Raw genomic sequence first — 23,097 nt, 5'->3', positions numbered from 1 at the left:
ATGGTAATAAAATAAAATTGTGAATATTATTTATGTACTTCGAATTGTTTGTCAGAGAAGCCCCACTCAAAGGTCGAGAAATGAATGAACTCGCAAACATAGCATCCACATAAATTATCCCCGTCTGCCTGCCACAAGCACGAGAATAGAGTTCAATCAAACTGATAATCAAGCATGATAATGGTATTGATGAAACTATAATCAATGAGAGATGCGCGGAACTAGCTAGTACTACTTACTTTGGGTTGTTAGTGTGCTTGTCATATAGGTTGTCCATCTAGTTGCATATCTAGACAACCTACTTTCTTGTTTAGCCTAATTTGTTAAAAGAAGTTAAAAATTGTTAGTCACCTAACCCCTCTAGTCAACCATGCCGATCCTTTCAATGTTTGAGACGTAACATAGGCAGAGACCCTTTCAATGTTTGAGACGTATTACAGGCAGACTAGTTCATCAACCAGGGCAAGCATCTTCGAGAATTATTCGCTGGTGGACAGTCTGCCTTTTAATGTTTGTCATCGTCATTCACGTCGATAAATGGAATAATGCTTGAAGGACTATATGACTAACACTTATATGATTTCCTGGTAAACTCTTTATGAAAAATCAACTACTCTAGAGCGTTAGGGCGAATCCAGTTTATTTAATAAATGTATTGCTTGTGTGTTGATCACCCATCGCGAGCCTATGATAAAAAGATATTGGATAGCATGGTTTATACTTCCACTTCACTTGCGGATAATCCCGGATATTTCAAGAAAATCACTCTGATTCTTTCACTAACGACTAATAAGTGCAAAAGATTGTAAATCCCAAATGGTCCATTTGATGGAAGAAATAGAGAAATCACCAGAAGCCAGAAATTCCCACAACGACTAAGAGCCACCAGAAAGCCATTTCAAGGACAAAACCCTAGGCACAACCATCTTCATAACCATTCTCCCCATAGTTTGTCATGCTTGTAATGGACATATCGCATATGTCGACATTGTAAGACCTTTATTAATCCTCCATCTATCAATTCCATCTATAATGTTTTCATCCGTGATCTGATTGCGATGTATGAGTAATCTCCTCATGCCATGGGTTGAGGCATAGCTTTGCAGCCCTATGTACTTGTGCATATGATCTTTGGTATTGACTTTACATAATTGAACGTTATTCTTATGTGTTTTTGCCACAAATTTGTGTTTTATCTCTTTCTCCAATTCCCCGCAAGTACTCAGAATCCCGTACGCCGACGTGAGGGAACTCCGCATCACGTCGGGCCTCGCTGGCCTTGACGGCGCCACTAAGGCATCTGTTTAGTCTAGACTGGTCGCCTTATGGGTACTGTTCTCGGCCTCACCCCTCTAGCATGACATCTACCACCCCGGCCTAGGCAGTTCGTCTCACGCTGGCTCTTGTTCATGCTCATCGACGAGACCTCGGTGGTGCGGGCTAGATCCTTGTGCACCCGTGCTCTTCGATCCTCTAATGGCAGAATTCCAGGAAGTTCATCAGGCTACACAATGAATGATGAGCAGAACCTCGATGGCCACGTTTTTTCTGCCGCTAATTTTTTTTACCATGGTGGGGTTTGCACAAGAGGGATCCAGTTCTTTCCCGTGGCAGGGATTGTATGAGAGGGATGACGTAAGAGGGAGGGGAGGACCTAAGTGATGTACAACAATTGACTCCACATTTCGCTTACAAAGGGGAAAAGATTTGAAGACCACATTGATCCGAAAACTTCAACACCGAACCATGATATTTTAACATTGTTTTGCTTTTGGTGCATTGGTTGAAACCTCTAAATATCGACACAAATAACACATAGGACGAGCCTCACCCTCTTCCTTCTCCTTCCGATCTCCAAGTATTTACCCCGCCACGTACCCCAAACATCTCTAACCCCTAACGCTCAGCTCCTACGGGCCCGACAATGCCGGAGTGATCGGACCTCATACGGAGTCACGGCGGGGGAGCCCACATGGCCGAACGCGCGCCTTATACATTTGCAGAATCCGCTTCATTTGACGCTGAAAACCATTTGAAAAATCATCCGGCCGCCAAGAAAAAAAACATAAAACGGTTTTGATATTGTTTTTTGAGGGAAGAATGGTCTTCAAAGTTTTAGGACCGAATTTGGAGCTGGGCCAAAGTTCAGAGGACAGAAGTGGCCTTCTTTCATCAGGCCCAGCATCGCATCCCAACTTCTTCAGGAAAAAAACACACACCGGTCCCTCACCCCGCACCGCAATTCCCCACCCCGGTCCCGTCCCATCTCGCCGAAACCCTAGCTCCGACCCGCCGCCGATGGGGAAGGGCCGCCCCCTCCCGGCCACCACCACCTCCGCCGCCGGCTGCGCCGCCGCCGCCACGGACACGGGATACGCCCCCGTGCCCGAGGCGCCCGTCTTCCGCCCGACGGAGGAGGAGTTCGCGGACCCGCTGGCGTACGTCGCGCGGATCCGCCCCGCTGCCGAGCCCTACGGCGTCTGCCGCATCGTGCCGCCGCCGTCCTGGTCGCCGCCGGGGGCGCTCGACGCGTCCGCCCTCAACTTCCCCGCCAAGCGGCAGCCCATCCACCGCCTCCTGGCCCGCCCGGCCCCCGCCGACCGGGACACCTTCCTCCTCGACTACACCCGGTTCCTCCGCGCCAGGGCCGACGCCGGGCCGCCGCGCCGGGGCCGCAAGCGGACCGCGCCCCCCAAGCCGCCCGCCCTCTCCGACGGCCGCCCGCTCGACCTCTGCCGCCTCTTCCACGCCGTCAAGCGCTTCGGCGGCTACGACGGCGCCTGCGAGGGCCGGCGCTGGGACGACGTCGTCCGGCTCGTCGACGACAAGGCGCCGCCCCGGCACGTGCCCGAGTGCGCCAAGCACGTGCTCGCGCAGCTATACTACGAGCATCTCTACGACTACGAGAAGTTCACCAACGGCAGATCTGCGTCGGCGCAGGGCGGGAAGCAGGCCGATGCAAAGGTCGAGCTTGACAACCAGCCGTCGGTTTCTGGTTCTGGAGGAGAGATGGATGAGGAGGAGGCTTCCGGCGTTAGCAGCAGCAGCGGCCGGAAGAGGAGAAATCAGAAGGCCGCCGGACTGGCTTCTAACGAGCGCCATGGCAACGGCAGCGGCTCTCCCGGGAAAAATGCAGGGTCTCCTGGATCTCGCAAGCCCAAGAAGAGAAAGCTTGATGCAGAGGTCAGCCAAGACGATCAGGTCTGCGAGCGGTGTGACAGTGGCTTGCATGGGGACGCCATGCTGCTGTGCGACCGCTGTGATAAAGGGTGGCATATGTACTGTTTATCACCTCCGCTCGAGAGCGTGCCTCCGGGGAACTGGTACTGCTCGGACTGCAAGAACCCTGACAGCGATTGTTTCGGATTCGTCGAAAGGAGGAACACCTGTCAGCTTGATGCTTTCAAGCGATTTGATGACAAGGTGAGAAGGAAGTGGTTTGGGCCAAGGCCTCCTAGCCGTGTTCAGGTCGAGAAGCTCTTCTGGGAGATTGTGGAGGGCAAGGCAGGGGAGCTGGAGGTTATGTATGGGAGTGACATTGACACTTCGGATTACGGAAGTGGGTTTCCTCGCCTTGGCGATCCGGTGCCTGCATCAGTGGATCCAGAGACGTGGCACAAGTACTGCTCCAGCCCTTGGAATCTCAACAATTTTCCCAACCTGCCAGGTTCAGTTCTTCGGACCGTCAAGGATAAAATTCCTGGTGTAATGGTCCCATGGCTCTACATGGGGATGCTGTTTTCATCATTTTGTTGGCATGTTGAGGACCATTGCTTTTATTCAATTAATTATTTACATTGGTAAGCAAATCCTGCCTGAATAGCGTGTTGGACATGTTATCTTCTTATCTTTGCTATCCCACATTGTTTTTCTTACTTTTGTTTTATTGATTGCTGATTAGTGGGTCGAGAATTTTCTTTTGTTGTTATGTGAGGGATGCTAGCAATTTTGTTATGTTCTGCATTCTTTTTTTGTTAAGTTTTGGGCCTAGAGTTGTTCATCTCCAAGTAAATTGTGGTTATCTGACATGTGTTTCAGGGGCGAGCCAAAATGTTGGTATGGGGTACCTGGAGCGGAGGCAAATGCTTTTGAGCGGGTATGTTATGTTTTTCTAAACAAAATAATATGATATTAGTATCTCCAGTTCATACAAATGTGATATTGAGTAGTGTGCAAATACTGATTGCACTTGTATTAACACAGTGGCTTCTTTTCTTTACACCTCGATAAACATTTTTTATTCTGTACTGGGAACTGGAAAGTAAAGTTATTCTCTTATTACTACTACCTGTAGCAACTGTTGTTGTACTTTTTGAGCTACAGCGGAATTACAATAGATCTTTTTGTATTTGTTATTCTCTTATCTGTAGCAACTGTCTAGAAAACAAAGCAAAATGCTCCTTAGCAACAATTTCTGTTTAGCAGTGCTATTCTGGTTTGGTAACATTCGAGCCTTTTATGTGTAACTTAAGTGTTTAACATTTTAAACTGCTACAGGTTATGCGCAAGGCTTTACCTGATCTATTTGATGCACAACCAGACCTACTATTTCACCTCGTCACGATGCTGAATCCGTCGGTTTTACAAGCAAATGGTGTTCCTGTTTACAGTGTCATGCAGGTTAGTACAGACTTCTTTTGCAAACAGACAAGGATTCTACCATATGTACTGATGTTCTTTACAACATCTAGTAGATAAAACTTGTTTGTTGCTATCTTTCTCTAGGAGCCTGGCAACTTCGTGATTACTTTTCCAAGGTCTTACCATGGTGGTTTCAATTTAGGTAATACATGCCATACTCCATAGTCCTTTTTCTTTCAGCTATGATGTTATTTCAAATTTGAGACGCACCGTTCAATTCAGGTTTAAATTGCGCCGAGGCTGTTAATTTTGCTCCTGCTGACTGGCTGCCTCATGGTGGAATTGGAGCTGAACTGTACCGTATGTACCGAAAGGCACCTGTTTTGTCCCATGAAGAGCTTTTGTATGTGGTTGCAAAGGTTAGAGAATAACTATTGGTTATTTGCTGCTTATATTCTGTATTAATTTTGAGTCATTGTTATGCTAGCTTAGCTCTTTTAGTTGTGGTCAGCAAGCCTCCTTTTTTGTAAATTTATCTGCTGTTATTGAATTTCATCATCAGTATTTTGTTGTCGTAAGTGACAAATATTAACAATCTCACATACATTTATTTTAATGCAATTTTATTTTCTTGTTTATGTTTGCCCCAAAACGCAACCTGTAAAACTATAATCTGTGCACAGTGCTGGCAAATATTTACATTCCCTAATCCTTTTATTTGCAGAACGGTGTGGACAATAAATCAGTTGCGTACTTAAAAGAAGAAGTTGAGAGGGTATTTGTTAAAGAGAAAAAATGTCGAGAGGAGCTATGGATTAATGGGATTATCAAATCCAGTCCAATGCAACCAAGGAGTAACCCAAACTTTATTGGAAATGAAGAGGTATTTCTATTAATATACGTTCATCCCCTGTCATGGTATTTTTCTCTGTGTATAATGTGCTAGTATAACCATTTCGAAATTTTACTATGCAGGATAAGAAGTGCATCATATGCCAACAGTACCTGTATCTATCAGCAGTTTCCTGTAGCTGTAGGACTTCTCATGTTTGCCTTGAGGTTCGTCTTTGTTATGGCATTATTTTGCTTAGTCATTTGTTAACTCCATGTCATCTTTATGTCTTGTTCCATTTATTGCCAAACATGGGTATGAACATCATATTTTAGCTGCTCTACGGTAGCAAAAGATCTTTCAATGAGGATGTTCATCTTATGCAGTGGCACTGAATAACGCTTTCATAAAAAAAGATTTAACAAGTTTGTTAAAAACAATTCCTTTCTTTCCCAGCACTGGAAGCACCTTTGTGAATGCAGTCCAGAGAAGCGTCGCTTACTTTACCGCCACACCCTTGCAGAGTTGGGTGATTTAGCTTCCGAGGTCAAGGCTAGTCTCTCAGGGGAGAATGTTAAGCAGAGCCCCTTGTTGCTTAATGACATCCCCACGCCATCTAAAAAGGTTTGATATGGACTACAATGCACCAGTCTGTCAATTGAGTTCTCTGTTTTGTATATTTGCATTCCATTAAACAAGAGTATGCATGGAGTGATTTGCTTGCTTTTTTACGATGGTATTGTCAATCTCTCGGTGGTTCCTCTTCTCATGATTCCATGACATCTGGTACAGTGAATAAGAAATTATGCTGCACCATGTACCATAATTTTGTGCAATGGAAGACCACCTCGATTATGTTTGTTTCGTTTCTTTTCTTACTTTTGATGGGTCCTTATCGACCTGTCTGCAGGGCAAAGATCAGCATATGTCATATGCACAACTTGCTAAGGACTGGCTTTCAAAATCTGATCATATTCTCCATATGCCATTCTTGGATACTGCATATTCCACTGCCTTGGAAGCTGCTGAACAATTTCTGTGGGGTGACCATGACATGGACGCCGTACGTCTTTTTCTACTGAACATGCTATGGTTTGTGTAGAATTCTTACAACAATTGAGTGACTTGTATTTACTGTGATGCTATCGATTTCTTAGGTCCGAAACATGGCACTAAAATTAACCGAGGCTAAAAAATGGGGTCTGAGTATTAGAAATTGCCTTTCCAAAATCGATGAATGTTTGCTTCGTAAAGACAAGTGTTCTGAGAAAGTAAAGTATGTGGATATCGAAGAATTAATTGCTGTGAGATGTGAATCATCCTGTGAACCTGGTCTTGCACAGCTGCAGGTATGTAAAATCAGGTACTACAGTGTAGTTCTTATCACAAGTCCCTATAATTTACTCTGTTGTTATAATTTCCCCCTGTTGCAGGACTATGCAGAGAAAGGAAAAATGCTGATTAGTGAAATAAACATTGCATTATCATCCTGCTCGACGGTAATCATGAATTGTGGGACACAAAATAGATTCACATTGCATCCTTGAATTCTTCCACCTACCGTTTCATAGATTGTGGTGACAATGTTTTCTCATTGTCATGTTTTCTTAGGTTGACCACTTGGAAGCACTGTACTCTCGGGCTTCTGAATTACCTGTCGAGCTAACTGAAACATCAATGTTGTCTTGTGAGATTTCTTCTGCAAAGGTATGCGCTTTGTTAGTGTAATTCTTTAATTTGATAATTTGATATGCTAGTGGTAGTTTCTTTTCCCATGCACTGTTTCTTAACTTATTGAGTTTCTTAACTTCTGGAATGTTTGCATTTCACTTGTGCTGTAGTCTTGGTTGAAGAAAGCACGTGATTTACTTGAAGAGGATAAACTGGGCGTCATTGACATAGATTGCCTGAATACTCTGAAATTAGAGGTGTGTCTAAATTTTTTGGCTGTCAGCTTCTCCTTCAAAGTTAATTCTGATTCATGTGCTGTTCATATGCTTCTGCATTGTTGAATTGTCAGGCATTTGACAATGTCTAAACCTTGATAGATGGTACAACTTCGAGCTCTAGTTCCAGAAGTTGATCTTGTTTCAAAACTGTGGAAAGAAGCTGAATCATTGAGAATGCAGTGTCAATCATATCTCCAAGACTCGCCTGGTCTAAAGGTTAGCAATCATCCTATTCCTCTATTCCTTTTCTCAACTATTCGAATTTGAAGGAATGCAGATGTATTATTCTTTTGTTGTAAATACTCCAGGAACTGGAGAATTTCCTCCTTGCGTTGGATGGTACCAAGTTCAACATTCCCGAGCTGAACCTTCTTAAGCAACGGTATTCAGGTGCTTGCTCCTGGGCAAGTCATGTTAATAGCATACTCACAAAACTTTTTGAAAGGAACGACTACCACAACATTGTTGAGGAGTTGACAGCCATTCTAAAGGATGGCAAATCACTGAGAGTAAAAGGTACATTTTTAATACTTCTATCCATGGCGATTGTTGTATGTGAAATGCTTTATTATCTAACTCACAAGAGATATTGTTCTACTCAGTGGACGAACTGCCATTTGTTGAAAAAGAATTAAAGAGGTCCTTTTGCAGGAAGCAAGCATCTGAGGTATTTTTCTAAACCGTGTAACTGAGAATAAGAACTCATGTAATGTGAATGTGTTTCCTAGTTCCACTTTGGCAGACACCCACTTATTGCACTATTAAACCAATTGACTCCTACAAAATTTGGATCATGTAGCTCTTGCTGATAAAATGAGTGGACACTACATTTTTTTCACTCTAGCAAATGAAAAATAGATGTTGATTAAAACTTCATGATGAAATTATAATTGAACCCAACATATATCTTATTACCTGAGTTGAAACTTGAATCCCTTTAATTTCTTCTTATTTTTAACATTGTTTATGGTTGCTGGTAACTCTTAACTTTGTCATAAATCAGTCTCTGGATCCTAGTCAGGGTCTCCGATAACATCTTTAGATTCCTGCCACAGAAAGCATGAACTTCTTCATCACTGGTTGATTGTGCTATTTGATTCTAAACATGTGTTATATATAATTCATCCCTTATTCCAAGTCAGTCTAGTTGAAATTTGCAGTTAACTTTGCCTACGTATGGCAGTTTCTAGTGTTGACACCATTGTTTAAGGTGGATATTATTTCATTGATGCTTAAGTGGATTGATTACATTAACATTCAAGTATGTAACAGGCTCTTGCAACACAAATGTCCCTGCAGTTTATTAAAGAAATTCTGATACAAGCCTCCATGTAAGTGTAATCAATTCACCAGTTTCTAATCTTGTATAGGATAATTCTTTTGCTCTGCCTCACTATTATTACCTGTCTGCCAGATTAACTATTGAAGAGGAGCAACCATTCGTTGGTCTGTCGGAGGTGCTAAAAAATGCCACTGCTTGGGAAGAGAAGGCTCGACGTATGCTTGAGCTGTCAGCTTCTCTCTCTGAGTTTGAGGATCATATCCGGTACTAGTCCTCATAGAGATCTATATTCTTATGCTACAGACTATTTTTTATACTGACTATCCATTTCAGGTTGTCAGAGGATATAAAAGCTATACTTCCATCTGAACAAGTTATGAAAGCAGAGATTATTGCTGCTAGGCTGTGGATGGACAAATGTCAGGCCTATCTGAGACCTAGATGTGATAAACTTGGATTTGGAGTTCGTCTTAAAGTTGATGACTTGAAGGTTCATTCAATATGGCTTTCACGATAATTATTTTCAGAAAGTATACTTATTTATAATTTTTTTGATAACCATGGTTCTTCATATCACAGGATATAGTCTGTCAGCCTGCAACTATGAAAGTCATTCTCGACACTTCTGCACTTAATTCTGTTCTCAGTAATATTGAGGAGTGGGAACAGAATTCACAAAGTCTGCTAAGCAGTTTAAGAACCCTACTGCATCTGAATGTGATCGGCTCTACAGTTGACCCACTTGAAAGAGATTTGGAGGAGCTGCAAAGTAAAATTAGTGCAGAAATAGAAAGTGGATTATCTCTTGGTTTTGAGTTAAAGGTTCTTAATGAAATGAAAGATTCTTTGGTGACACTTGGATGGATGTTGACAGCACTGTCTTTCTGCTGCAGGATTCCCTTGTTAGAGGTAACATGTTCACTGTCATTTTGATTGGTTCATGTATAGAAAGCAAGCTAATATTTTTCACCTGCATTTTTGGTTCCATTAATGAATGATGATAATTATGCTTCTAGTACTATCAAGTATTGTTGTGTGCTATTTGTTTTCGGAATACTATGGAACAGTAATAGATTAACAGTCACATCGCTCCAGCACCTAAAAAAGGGTCCACCATCCGTCTTCTTGTAGCAGGACGATTGCATCTTCACTGCAGGTCTCACCACGTGCACTTTTCCTCATTCACCTCTGTTTTTCGATCTTCTAGATCCAAACACTGTGCCCCTCAAACTTGCCAAAGCTAAAATTCTTAAAATCAAATTCACTTGCATTGTATGAGAGAGCATGTCTGTGAGGTAGGGGTGTGCAGGAAATAGTAGAGGCCATCATGGTCCATCTTAAGGCCACTGGTCCACCCTTGTTGCTGTAGTACCCAGGTCACCATGGTGCACTGCCACCATTTCCAAAAAAATAAAAATTCTTTGATATAGCCCGTGCACGTGGTGTGTGACATCCAACTTATCATGACTCACGTGGGACATATGTGATTTGTGTGGGGGTCATCTTCATTTTAGGACTGCCACTGATAGTATACCAACGCACCACAGTAGTAAGTTAGTTGTCTTTTCATATGCATGTCCTTGCTGATCCAAACTGAATCATACTACCTCCGTCCCAAAATAAGTGTCTCAAGTTTAGTACAACTTTGTACTAAAGTTAGTACAAAGCTAAGACACTTATTTTGGGACGGAGGGAGTATTATTTAGCTGAAGAGTGAAACTTGTTTGTTACTGTCTAAAGATAGTTATCCGTTGCACTACATATGTCTTAATTGTGTAGCTGAAGTTGCTAGAGCCATGTAAATTTAACCTTGCAGGCTGTTGATCGAGCAATTGAAGAAGCTGTCCACCTTCCTGCATCATTGTCAAGCTGCCCTTTAGCTACATTGTTGATGAGCGGATTATCTTGGCTAAGGAAAGCACTTGTTTTGCTTCCTGGTTCTGAAAACTCTGTAAAATATAGACTGGAAGATGTCGAAAATGTTTTGGCAGAACATCAGGCAAGTTTTCAGAACTGACGTACTTTTCACATTTTCCATTCACTTCTTCAGCTGTTCTTGGGTTTCAGCTGCATTATATTTTTGCTTGTCACAGGAAATTGCTGTTCCTTATTCTATGATGACTGCCAAGCTCGAGGATGCTATAAACAAACATAAGTAAGTCACATGTAAGAATCTCAGTGTTGTTCATGGGATTAGTGTGGACGAGCAGACCCTCCAAAAAGGAAAGCGCCAGATATGGAATCACCTGGTCCCCCACCCTTGGTCCCATCCGTGCGATTTCTTACTGTAACACACATTAGGAAACCCCATGTAAAAGGGAATGTTTTACCGTTTTTTAAAAGGCTACAACTTCTGAACCGAATTAAGATCTGTTCTTACCGTTGTGTTTATTGTGACAACCATGTAAAAGGGAATGTTTTTACCGTTTTTTAAAAAGCTACAACTTCTGAACCGAATTAAGATCTGTTTTTACCGTTGTGTTTCTCGTGACAACCATGAAAAAGGGAATGTTTTTACCGTCTTTTAAAAAAGCTACAACTTCTGAACCGAATTAGGATCTGTTCTTACCGTTGTGTTTATTGTGACAACCATGTAAAAGGGAATGTTTTTACCGTTTTTAAAAAAGCTACAACTTCTGAACCAAATTAAGATCTGTTTATACCGCTGTGTTTCTCGTGACAACCATGTAAAAGGGAATGTTTTTACCGTTTTTTTAAAAAGCTACAACTTCTGAACCGAATTAAGATCTGTTTTTACCGTTGGGTTTCTCGTGTCAAGTTCTTCAAAACCAGATCCTATGTGGGTATGTTTCAACAAACTTTTTTTCATGAGCAATTTTGGTACTACTTGGGGAAACTTCGGTGCTACAGGAAGCAACTTTCTGGGCAGGGTGCATACTATGACTACATATCTACCCAAGCTCTTATAAGTTGGCTACCATGACTATCAAGTTGTTTAATATCACCTTTAAAGTTTCCTACCATAACTGCCTATCAACCCAATGCCCGCTTTAGTTGACTACCATGTTTGCCAAGGTGCATAACATCATCTCTAAATTGTCTACCATGATTGGCGAGTATTCTAACATTATTCCAAGTTACCGCACAAAAACATTCTGGCGTCATAGGCAACTTAGCAACCATGATAGGCAACTTCCATGGTATTTTAGGCAAGCAATTGAGCATCACCCATCGGCAACTTCGTAGTGATGTAGACAACTTAGGAACCATGGTTGTACTATGAAAGTTGCCTACCATGGTTTCTAAATTTTTTTCAGATCATGGGTTAGACAGCCCATGACGTTTCATTAAGGTGAAAGGTGAGTACACACCGAGAATGAGAGTAGGGGTACTCGAACTTGGGTGGGTGGGCAGGTTTCGGCACTTGCTCACCACCGGGCTAAGCCACGGTTCTCCCTGTCATGGTTTCTAGTTTGCATATGACACCGGAAAATTTTGCAGGACAACTTAGGATAGTGTTAAGATTCTCGATTGTCAGAGAAGGCAACTTGCGACAGTGATAAGCAATTTGGCCGTCATGGTAGGACAAGTATAGTAGCCAAGCAGACTAAGGCATGGCCTAGTGGTGGAAAGGGGCTGATGCCTTCCCACCCACCCAGGTTCAAGGCACGGTACTTGCAATTTGGCTTTGTTCCGCCAATTATATTGTATGGGCCTCCTTTACAGTCTTTCTGTTAAAAAAAAACTATACTAGCCAACTTAGGAGAGCATCAGACTAATTGGCAGTTATGGTAAGGTACATAATAGGCAGTTGTCAAATGTAGCACTAAAAGTTGCCTCATCTAATACCAAAGTTGCTTTTTTTGAAAAAAAAATCGTAGAACATATGCAAATGGGATCTACATAATAGTTTCTAAGAGGTCGTCGCAAAGAACCTGACGGTGAAAACAGATCGTAATTTTGAAAGATATAACTTTCCTGAAATTTTGTGAAACAAAATTTAATGCGCAAAGACACATAAATTTGCCCACGACCTTGTGTGAACGCATTAATTGTCTTATGGCCCAGAACCTGTGATTAAAGTTGATAACCGCCGCTTGTTATAGACTACATACTCTACTCGGCGCATCACGCCAAAAAACGCATCAGAAGGTGGATGGACGGTGCGCTTGATCGCTCCAGATAGTGCAGCTGCACTAGGAAGCAATTTGGTAGATAGGAATAACCAGATCTCGCTTCCGTACTGAAGTTGGAATATACTAGTGCATTTATCTTTGAAGTATTTAACAGAACATACTAGAGTACCACTGTACCAGACTATCTCCTTTTTCGGCCTTGTGCACTTTTTTCGAAAGCTGCGCTGTGCCCTCCCAGTCCTTTTAGTTTACTTTACTGCACTCAAGTGATAGTTCAAGCCATCAAGTTGCGTTTGGAGCCATCATTTTATCATTCAATAATTCTTCCTTCCTCTCAGGTCATGGACAGAGCAATGTAATGCCTTCTTTACATCGCGTGATCACCAATCTTGGACTGAACTACTAAGGCTCAGAGTAAGTCATTCGTATTATCAATATCTAGGAGCTGAATTTCTTATTCATTTTGTTTCTGTTAATTTTGTAACATTTTTATGAGAACATTGTAAATATTTTTGCAGTATAGCTATTTCTTGTCTTAATGTTTATTTGTGTAATTTTTGCTAAAATTTAGATTCACGAGATATGCACCATAGCGAGCTTTTAACTTGCTTCACCGCTCTTCATTACATGTTCATGAAAAATATTGAGTAGTGATTGTATTCTGTTGTGTTGAGTATCTTCTGCTAACATTCATGATATGTGAACCTTTACAGGACAGTGGCCGGTCTGTTGCACTTGATTGTTGTGAAATGGATAGGGTTGTTCTCGATATTAAAAAGATTGATGGGTGGTTCAATAAGTGCTGCTGTACTCTTTCTCCTGATGTCACTGATAATGGATCTGTGCTCTCAATGCTTCTAAAGGTTGGTTTCTGTTTGAAACGAGCACGCTTTGTTGTCTTCTTTTATTTATTTATTGGCAAACGCTTTGAGCTTTTCACTTCCTATTTTCAGATCAGAGGATCATTGGACAATGCTTCTATGTTTTATGCTGAGGATTGTAAGAGGAAAGGGTTCTGTGTCATCTGTTCATGTGACGTGGGAGATGATGTAGCCTCCAGATGTTTAATATGTCAAGACTGGTAAATTACATGTGCTTGGATTGGTTTTTCATGTTCGTCGAGGTGTCAATCAAATTATATTATGCTTGTTTGTATGCACCTAGATCAGTAGTGTACATGAGATGGGATTCTCTGAATCCAACACAAGAACATGCTATTTTTCTGCTTGGAATGGATTTTTTTTTCTGCTTGTATTGAGTGAAGGGAACTAGCTAGTTCGGTCAAACTATGCCTTCTCGATACTGTCTGTCATGTTTTGTTTTTCTGTGCATTTTCTCTCAATCTTTGATTGAATGATCTATTATGCAGGTACCACAGCTCTTGTGTGGAACCACTGCTTGCTTCTAAACGAACAACCACTGAATATATTTGTCCATTTTGCTTCTGTTTAGAAAGCGGGGATCCATTAGAGAAAGGAATACAAGAGAAGGTAATTATCAGTTTGATAAATCTGATTAAGTTGGTGATTGATGTTATATTCTGATACTGATGCAAATGTTACAGATCTCTAAAGGGAACCGTCCTGCTCTTAGTGCACTTAGTGAACTCCTCAGTTGTACAAAGGGTTTCTACACAGGGTAATTTTAAAAACAACTATTTAATTTAAACTTAGCTTCCTCATTTGGGCTTACAAAGGTTCACCTGACCTTTAATAGAATTGAGGAGTTGGATTTGTTGGAAGAAATTATCAAGAAGGGTAGTGACTTTAAGTTCTCTTTGGTGCAAATTTTGCATGACGCGGATTCTTGCAACGGAAATGATCTTAGTGTGATGTGCAAACCTCTTCTGGTTGCTCTAAAGGTGATCCTTGGCAATCTTGTCCCTTATTTTTAACAAATTTTGATGAACGTTAGATGCTCTCGACTCTTTCAATGATGGATGTGTTAGAAGAAATAAACAAGTATGCCATTGCTGTTTATTGGTCAATTTTGTAGGCAACATCAGCTGCTGGCTTATATGATCAGCAAATCATCGGTAACATTGAGTTGGTATTGAGCAGATATATATGGAAGAAACGAATTCATAAAATCTTGTATGGTGGAAAAAAGACATCGATCCAACACGTGATGCGCCTTGATAAAGAGGTAATATGATTGGTTTAAACTATAATTTTTCTTCCCAAATATAGGCACTTCGGCAATCATAGTGACTTAGGATATCAATGTGGGAAACAGAGACACGGATAGAATGAACAGTTTTAAAAGAGGTCTATTACAGTTGTGTTATGGAGTTCATACCTGATGTGGTGTGATGAACCATTCTGATTCTGATTCTGTTAATGGAACATAATCTCCTTAGTCCTTTGATGACTTTGTTACTGAAAGCAAATGTGGAAGTTTTGTATGATGTTGAACTGTATAAAATAATAATAACTCGGATTTATTTCTCAGCTATCATTTATATTGTGGCAATAGTTACAATTTCTATTCAGTGGTGTGTCCATGGTAATGTTTCCATTTATGCTCTTCATTTATATGAGCCTCTTTGCAGTGCTCATGTAGTTCTATATCCTTAATTTTTCTTCAATGGTAATCAAATTTTAAATTCACTCGGCCTGATGTATTCTTTGATGCACTGATTCTATTAGGGTTCAAATTTAGAGATATCTGGTGAAGATTTCTTCAAGTCACAGATTGGTGAAATAAAGGAAACCAGTCAGCAGTGGCTAGCCAAAGCAGGAAAGGTGAGATGCCAGTTTCTTTTGCTATTTGCTCTGTAAGTAAGATGGGAATGAAACGCTGCAAACCTTAAGACCATGCATGCTGTTCTGCAGGCCGCGTTTGATTGTGGTGAGCTTCCACTTGATCTTGTATATGAGCTTATTGTTCAAGGGGAGAATCTATCTGTACATGTCGAGAAGGAACTGAAGGTACATACCGAATTCTAGATCTCATTAATTATTCATTGAGCTTTTTGTTGGTTATTTTCTCACCAGCCTAGTCCCATTGCAGTTACTCAGAGATCGGAGCATTCTTTATTGCATTTGCCGCAAACCATATGATAACAGGGCCATGATAGCATGCGATCAGTGTGACGAGTGGTATCATTTTGATTGCATCAACTTGTGTGGCCCCCCTCCAAAAACATTCTATTGTCCTGCTTGCAGTCCTAATAATGGCGAAGGGTTTATATCGCTCCCCCGGTCAGCAGCCAGGGAGGAGGATAGGTATGTATACTCGGTTTAACCATTTCCTTGGAGCTGTTAGCTTTCTTGGAGTAACATATTGATGATAACTTTATATGCTAAGGATAGCATGAACCAAGGATGTTGGCAATCATTGATTGGTGGAATCAAGACTGTCAATAACTCAATATGACATTATTTATTCATTTATGATTCATTCTGGGGATGATCCGTAAAAACAGTCCATTAGCATGTCAAGGCGCTGGTAGTGTTGTTTTAATTTCTCGTGCTGACCCTGTGCATTTAATTGCACGTTCTTTCATATAACTCTTTTTCCCCATGTCTCAGATCAAGCGCCGAAGCAGGACCTCACACCCCTCCAGCATCTGGTGACGAACCAGAAACTGTGGAGGATGATAATAAGTGTATCAGCAACACGCGGGAGAAATCCCAGGTTAGGCTAGATTTGGTAAAGCTTCTGCGACAAGATAGCGAAATAGACAACACGTGGAAGGACAGCAAAAGGGTTCCCCACAGAACAGCCAGAAGACGCAGCGATTTCATGGGATATTCCCAAGACATTTCTTCCCCTTTTAAAGGCCCTGATTTGTAGCATGTACAAATCCTTCTTCAGGCTAGTATTTTTTCCCCCTTTCTAATTCTTTCATGTGCTTATGGCTGATCAACTTCTGAAAACGGCGGGTTTGCGCCGCCAGTTTTGATCCTGCCATCAGTTGTAGCTTGCCAGAAATAGTCTGTGCTGGTTGGTTAGTGGTAGCGTGACTAGCGTCGCACTGGCTTTTTTTACCCCCAGTAACCAATACATGATTCCTGTTAGGGCTCGATGGCACATCCATTGTATATGATGTGTAAAGGTTCGAGCTGTAGGACATTTGTTATTAGCATTCCTGTAAAAGCAAAGTGTACTCTTTACCTGGGAAAAGAAGTTTCTTTATTAATAAAAGATGAAGTTCGATTTGCATTCGGTGTCTATATTGCAGGCTGTGATGTTGTAGTCAAGATGACTGTCCACTGTAACTTAGGACTTCTCCACTGATACTATTTAGTTGGCTTTTTTTTGGGTACAAAATTATGAAAAATAAGATGTTACTTGGTTGTTTTCTGTGGTAAATCAAGAGAGCATTCTGGTGTCCATGGAAGGCATGTTGACCTCTGTTCTTTCTTTCTATGAGTAAACTATATATAAGGAATGCAGTTGAGTTTTTGAGCTGAATCAGTAACTAATTCCAGGCGCATTTTATAATTTATAGAACATGCTTGCTTTATATTGATGGGTACATTTACCGGCATCGTTTGTGTAAGGAACATAACACAGATTTAACGGAAATTCAAAGGCGCACATTTTTTTTCCTTTCCAAATGTCAAAAATTTATGCATGCACATTTGCTTGTAAAACTTCCTTTTGGATTTGTTGCTCTTTTAGAGCGTCGAAGTTTATTGTTTTCTCTTGGCACCAAACAATCTTCCCCCACCCAACCCCCCCTAATACGAAGATTTGAGTACTGGTAAACATGAGCATTCATGTATTTAATTTTTTGCACAATTGTTTCTTATAGGTAGGTACTAGTTGTAACGAATTGACTGTTCGTGCGAGGAGCACATCCCACATTGCTTCTCCTCGGGATTCCATCACACCGATATTACCCTCTAGCTGTAAAATTAGCACCCTTCAATATCTTTGGACGACTCTCCCCCTTCGATTGCGACAAGCAGGGGAACCAACACAGAGGAGGGCCCTCTGTTAGAAGACCGAGGTCCGTCCCAAGATAAGCACACCTCTCGATCATTCATGGACCAGATAATAGGCAATGCCCGTGCTGTGCGATACAATAATATATAGTATTAACGTATACTCCCTCATATAGTAAGCCTCGTGTGCCACTAGAAGCCACTCCCAGCGTCCCATAATGTAAGAGGGTTTTTGACACTGCATTATGCATCCCGACGCTCCTGGCCATGGCGTGATTAACGGACTTGATTCACCCGATGGATGCATCCAATGGCTGTAGAGGATCGTTCCTGCCCCCGTGTCCACACTGGTGCAGGGCGGCTCAGAGGTTATCTGACACCAAAGTCAAAAAACGTCTTACGATCGAGAGAATAGTAGAAATCGTAGAAACGACAACTTCCTTTTTGGAGAGGCCACACTTGCGCGTGTGAGAGAGAGGGGAGAGAGGGGAGGGGGTGTGAAACACCAAACATGTGTTGAGGTTGTGGTGAGTCATGCATGAATGTGTTGGTTAGAGAAAAACAAGCAAAACCAAAACCAACCCCACTCTCTTTCTAGTCTAGTCTAGGGTTTTAGCCAAGTAGCGTTTCGCCCGGTTCCCCTCCCCTCACCCACACTCGTCTCTCGCCGGAATCCATGCCGCGCCGGCGAATCTAGATAGGGTTTCCGCCGTCGGATGAATGGACTCCACCGACGACTCCTCCTCCCTGGCGGCCTCCTCGGGCGCCGCCTCCTCCTCCCCCTACTACGTCCACCACCGCCCCTCCCCGTCCCCCTCCACCGCCACCCAAGCCCCCGCCTTCCCCTCCCCTCCCCCGCCCCCGCCTGACGCCTACCCCCGCCACCACCACCCCCACCCGCTCGACGTCTTCTCCTTCCCCATGGGCCCCGACCCCCACCCCCACCCCGGCATTCCCCACCCCCAGATGGGCCCCTCCGTCTCCGCCGCCGACGACCTCGGCCGGAAGAAGCGCGGCCGCCCCCGCAAGTACAAGCCCGACGGCTCCGCGCTCGCCCCCTCGCCGGCGCCGGCCCCCTCCCCCTGCACCGCCATCGTCCCCGTCACGCCCGGCTCCGGCGGCGGGCCCTCCTCCGAGAAGCGCCGCGGCCGGCCCCCCGGCTCCGGCAAGATGCAGCAGCTCGCCTCCCTCGGTAACCAACCAATCTTCCCCCACTCACATTACATGGAAAGCAAAAAAAAAAAAAACAGAGCATTTGCCAGTTCCCCTGTATCTTCTGCTTCCAGATTGATTGACTGACAGTTTCGTTGTGTTCTTCTTTTTCAGGGAAATCGTTCCTCGGCACCGTCGGCACCGGGTTCACCCCGCATGTCATCATCATCCCATCAGGAGAGGTCCGTGTCCGGTATCCCCCATACACACACATATATATGTACAGTTGATGTGATTGCTTGCCGACAGAACTAGATTGATTGCTCCGCTAAGAATGGAACATTCCAGTTTCATGCCAAAGTTCAATGCAGTTTCTTCTTTCTGTGGCTATATTAAGTTGCTCTGCACTAATGCAAAAAAGCGCGTCGCCTTTCTAGCAAAACTCGCTAGATTTGGACCCCCGTCGATCAAAAATACACGGGTTTCTAAAGTTGCTGCCGTTTCCTGCCTGAAATAAACCGATAAATAATAGATACAGATCTTTCTGAGAAGGATGCCCTTTTTGTTTGCGTGGACAAGGCGGATTTTTCATTTATTGTGATGTGACAATGTTTACTTTCCATGCTTTAGAATGGGTGTTGCTTTCCCCCCTTCTTGTTCTGCACAACAGAAAAGCCCGCTTTTGATGCCGGCACATGTTAAGCGCGGCAGCTTTCGGGTTTGGTCACTCGAGTAATCTTGAGGGAGTTGATCTTCAGTTGTGTTACGAGAGGCCGTGCCGCACGCTCTGAATTACTCCTGTTAGAAAGGAAAAAGAAACACCACATGCTGATGGTGACCATCTTTAACTGGAAGGAAACTGATGTGATCTCTTGCTCTGTTTTCCAAGCTGTTCCTATCTCCATGTTTCACTTCCTATAAATAAGATCCTCGCCTTTTTATTCAATTGGATGCCGTTAGGTACTTCGGATGTGTTGTGCTACAAAACCACATGCCACAGGGTGTGTGAAAGCAGTAACTCCACCCATGACTTGGGCCAGGGCCTGGTTCTGTGAATTCACGTCTAAGCATGTTATCTCTGGTTTCTAAAGCTTTTTGTTGCCACACCAGATGTATGGGTATTGTTGCTTAAACAAATGATTAGCAATGCTCTTTCTTATTACTGTTGAAGCAGGTGGTCACTGGCCTGGTTTCATGCCAGGAACTATTGGAACTATTGTCCCTCAGCCATTATATATGGTAACCCTTGAATCTGATCCCACATGGTCCATGCTGGCTTAAATGTACTAGAATATCATTATCTGTGCATTGTAGGTCCGTAGGTTCCTTTCCCCCCCCTTGCTATGTGGTTACCAGATGTTAACTATTCTTTGATTGCCTTGTTCTCATTATAGTCCAAGAAAGCATAGAGCGAAACATTCAGTTGTCTTTCTAAAGTATAGCAAAGTGTTAAATAATTTAGTTTTCTATGCATTATGCATATTCTGTTGCGTGACTTACAGTTATAGTGTGTTTGTGCCTATTTTTGCAGGATGTCGCAGCCAGGATAATGTCCTTCTCGCAACAGGGCCCAAGGGCGGTCTGCATCATGTCAGCATCAGGGGCTGTCTCCACTGCAACCCTTCATCAGGATGCGGGTTCTGGCAGTGTAGTTAAATATGAGGTATGTTCTCATGGTTGTTAGTACCAGTGGCCCAGAGACTGATATCTGTGCCTTACATTCTATTCTTGCTTAAAAAAAGCCGTGCTCAAAATATTCCAAGTTATCAGTTTTCCTACTAGCAAACTTTTACCAGTTACTTGCAGAATTTGGTTTAACAGTAATCACTAGAACCGGAATGTTTTTATCAGAGCCCATCAGGTTTAAAACCTAACATATACGGTGGTATGCTTTGTTATAATGGAACCAGTAATAAGCTACAAAAAGAACTGCAATTACATCCTGACTTCTCCTAGAAGCCTTATATCTGTCTGTTGGTAAAATTGGATACAAGATGTCTTCTCATTTTTTTTTTGAACATGAGCAGAATGGCATGTATTCAACATCCTACATCAAAGAACCAGCCTTTGTTTTTACTTGTCCTGTCATAGATTCATCCTATGAAATCTGGAAGATGAAAGCCTTAAGGCAGCTGGATTGGGTCCTGGGAATGCCTGTGAACCTATTACCCATATATGTGGCATGGCCCATTATGCTTTGTTTCTGGCAGTCTTTGATGTTTACGCTGTCATCTTAGTGCCCTGCTTCCGGTTACTGGCAGTAATGTCAGTTTTTCTATTACTTGTCATCTTAATGCTCTCCTTCTAGTTATTTCATACTCCTTCCGTCCCATAATATAAGTAGTGTCAAAAAAGCTCTTATATTATGGGACGGAGGGAGTATTTAGGAGCTGCATCTTTGATGTGTATGTTGTTGATCTGTTGTCTTGCTAGAAGTAAACCTGCCTGCTTCTGTCGTTTGTCGTCAAATGAAGTCATGATATGTTGTTAGCAACCTAAGACAGGTGGTATTTTTTCAAGTTTGCAGTTCCTAGATCCATTGCTGATGAATATGGAATCATTAATATTTCTATTTTGCCAAGAAATGCTTCACTTATAAGTTATAACACCAGTCACGGACAACAGTGTAACAATTTTTGCATGTCCCATATTTACCTTTGACAGGGTCGATTCGAAATCCTGTGCCTCTCTGGATCATACCTGGTTATAGATGACGGTGTTACGCGCACACGAAACGGAGGGCTGTGCATAGCGCTGTGTGGTGCTGATCACAGGGTTATTGGAGGAAGCGTTGGTGGAGTCCTGACAGCAGCCGGGACAGTTCAGGTGATCACTCGTTCTTTTTTTACTGAAACATCAGCATTTCATTAATTCGCCCTTGGTCTGTTGTGTTCCAGAAATGAATGATTAGGTGATTGTGTGTGCTGGTGCAGGTGATTGTGGGGAGCTTCATGTACGCGGGGTCGAAGAAGAGCAGGAAGGGTAAGGCCGGGCAGGAGTCTGCTGCAGCGGAGGAAGAACAGACCGGCGATGCCAACGGGGGCAGGGGCGGAGACGGAGTCGGAGTTGGAGGCGAGGCGGAGGAAGAGGGCCCTTCGCCGCTGATGCCGATGCCCCGCGGAGAGGAGGAGCTGCCGTCGGACGCGATGATGAGCGGGTGGACGGGCATGATGCGGCAGATGGAGTCGCGGTCCTGCGGCGGCATCGACATCAACTCGATCCGGGAGTGAAGGATGTAGACTGTTTAATTAGTTTGGTACGGCGGAAGTTGAGCCTAGGCTAGCTTAGCTAGTGGATGATGGATGGATGATTCTAGGGTTTGGTTGGGCTGGTTGTGTTCCTCTCCTGCGTGGGTTTAAAAAGAAGTCTAGTTAGTATAATGAATGTTGTCGTCGACTATGATCAGTTTAACCGATGATGTTGGCGCCGGTCGGTCGGGCTGATCTATGATGGAAATAGTGGATTCGGTTGTTGGTTGATGGTGTGGTCTGGTATGGTATGGTATGGTATGATGTAGTTATAGGCAGCAGCAATGAGCAACTTGTTTGTAGCTAGTCTCTTTCTTGGTTGCAGACAGACAGACAGACTTTGACAGTTTTATTTTCCTTTCTCTTCTTGTGTTTGCATCCCCTTTGCTTCTTTCTTTTCCTTCTTACTAGCAAATATGCTTGTGCGTTGCAACGGGAAAACTAGCAAACATGCTTGTGCCGTTGTGCGTTGCAATGGGAAAATGCAGGGTGTGAAATTAGGTTCAGATACATAAATATTCTAGTGGTGCGATATCAATCATGTCCAACATGTACCTTCATGATCCTAGCTAGCTACTCCATCCGTTCCGATTTACTCGTCGTGGTTTTAGTTCAAATTTGAACTAAAACCACGACGAGAAAGTAAATCGGAACGGAGGGAGTAGATAGCATTGGCACCTTTTTTTTTTACCGTTAAATAATATTTTTCTTTATCCGCAAAAAAATATTCTTTTTCTTTCTCCACCCATTATCTCAACCTCAATTCAAACCCGCCATCGAATAAATGGAAGCAATAGTCTTCGGTCACCTTACCTGGCACCTGGTGTCTTTGCCTATTAGTTCTGAATATGCAATAAAGATTTTCCATACTACAAGAATTTATCATCAAGCTTGATGCATAAAGAATTTGTCACCTAGAGTTAACAAAATCTTTTGGTCTCTGACGCCATGAACCAGAGGAGAGAGCCTTGTGCATGCTGGTGACGGAAGCAATGAGCGTCTTGCAGAACATGCGGGGTGCTTTCACGTCATCGCTGTCCTCTTTGTTGGGGCGGGGTGCT

The 23,097-nt window shown here is 42.9% G+C and overlaps 2 protein-coding genes across 5 annotated transcripts; both read left to right on the top strand.

Annotated features, from left to right (window-relative positions):
* The first annotated feature begins 2,224 nt into the window (after positions 1 to 2,224).
* On the top strand, positions 2,225 to 16,908 carry LOC123161019 (lysine-specific demethylase 5B). 4 transcript variants are annotated; one of them, XR_006480494.1, is made up of 34 exons: positions 2,226 to 3,800; positions 4,039 to 4,096; positions 4,498 to 4,620; positions 4,726 to 4,783; positions 4,864 to 5,000; positions 5,306 to 5,464; positions 5,557 to 5,640; positions 5,870 to 6,037; positions 6,324 to 6,476; positions 6,571 to 6,762; positions 6,847 to 6,912; positions 7,025 to 7,120; positions 7,255 to 7,341; positions 7,462 to 7,578; positions 7,671 to 7,878; positions 7,965 to 8,029; positions 8,635 to 8,693; positions 8,777 to 8,908; positions 8,978 to 9,134; positions 9,224 to 9,553; positions 10,461 to 10,643; positions 10,738 to 10,799; positions 13,080 to 13,155; positions 13,455 to 13,604; positions 13,695 to 13,822; positions 14,111 to 14,231; positions 14,306 to 14,379; positions 14,458 to 14,602; positions 14,737 to 14,886; positions 15,390 to 15,485; positions 15,576 to 15,671; positions 15,754 to 15,968; positions 16,056 to 16,191; positions 16,275 to 16,469. XR_006480494.1 is itself a non-coding variant. In XM_044578871.1 (33 exons), exons 1-33 carry the CDS (start codon positions 2,299 to 2,301, stop codon positions 16,537 to 16,539), a joined length of 5,712 nt encoding a protein of 1,903 aa, XP_044434806.1. In that variant the 5' UTR covers positions 2,227 to 2,298; the 3' UTR covers positions 16,540 to 16,908. The 4 variants fall into 4 exon arrangements, 1 of the variants encoding a protein (XP_044434806.1); XM_044578871.1 differs by lacking the exon at positions 16,056 to 16,191 and having other exon boundaries at positions 2,227 to 3,800; positions 16,275 to 16,908; XR_006480496.1 differs by lacking the exons at positions 16,056 to 16,191; positions 16,275 to 16,469 and having other exon boundaries at positions 2,225 to 3,800; positions 14,802 to 14,886; positions 15,754 to 15,790.
* A 1,306-nt stretch (positions 16,909 to 18,214) lies between these two features.
* Positions 18,215 to 22,398, top strand: LOC123162595 (AT-hook motif nuclear-localized protein 9). The gene is made up of 5 exons (XM_044580366.1): positions 18,215 to 18,828; positions 18,963 to 19,030; positions 20,320 to 20,451; positions 21,453 to 21,614; positions 21,722 to 22,398. The coding sequence occupies exons 1-5, from the start codon at positions 18,357 to 18,359 to the stop codon at positions 22,016 to 22,018; spliced, it is 1,131 nt and encodes a 376-aa protein (XP_044436301.1). The 5' UTR covers positions 18,215 to 18,356; the 3' UTR covers positions 22,019 to 22,398.
* Positions 22,399 to 23,097: the final 699 nt, after the last annotated feature.

The sequence above is a fragment of the Triticum aestivum genome, chromosome 7B, assembly GCF_018294505.1.
Source record: "Triticum aestivum cultivar Chinese Spring chromosome 7B, IWGSC CS RefSeq v2.1, whole genome shotgun sequence".
NCBI lineage: Eukaryota > Viridiplantae > Streptophyta > Magnoliopsida > Poales > Poaceae > Triticum > Triticum aestivum.
Note: the sequence above shows the minus strand (reverse complement) of the source record. Positions and strands in the feature narration are given on the sequence as shown.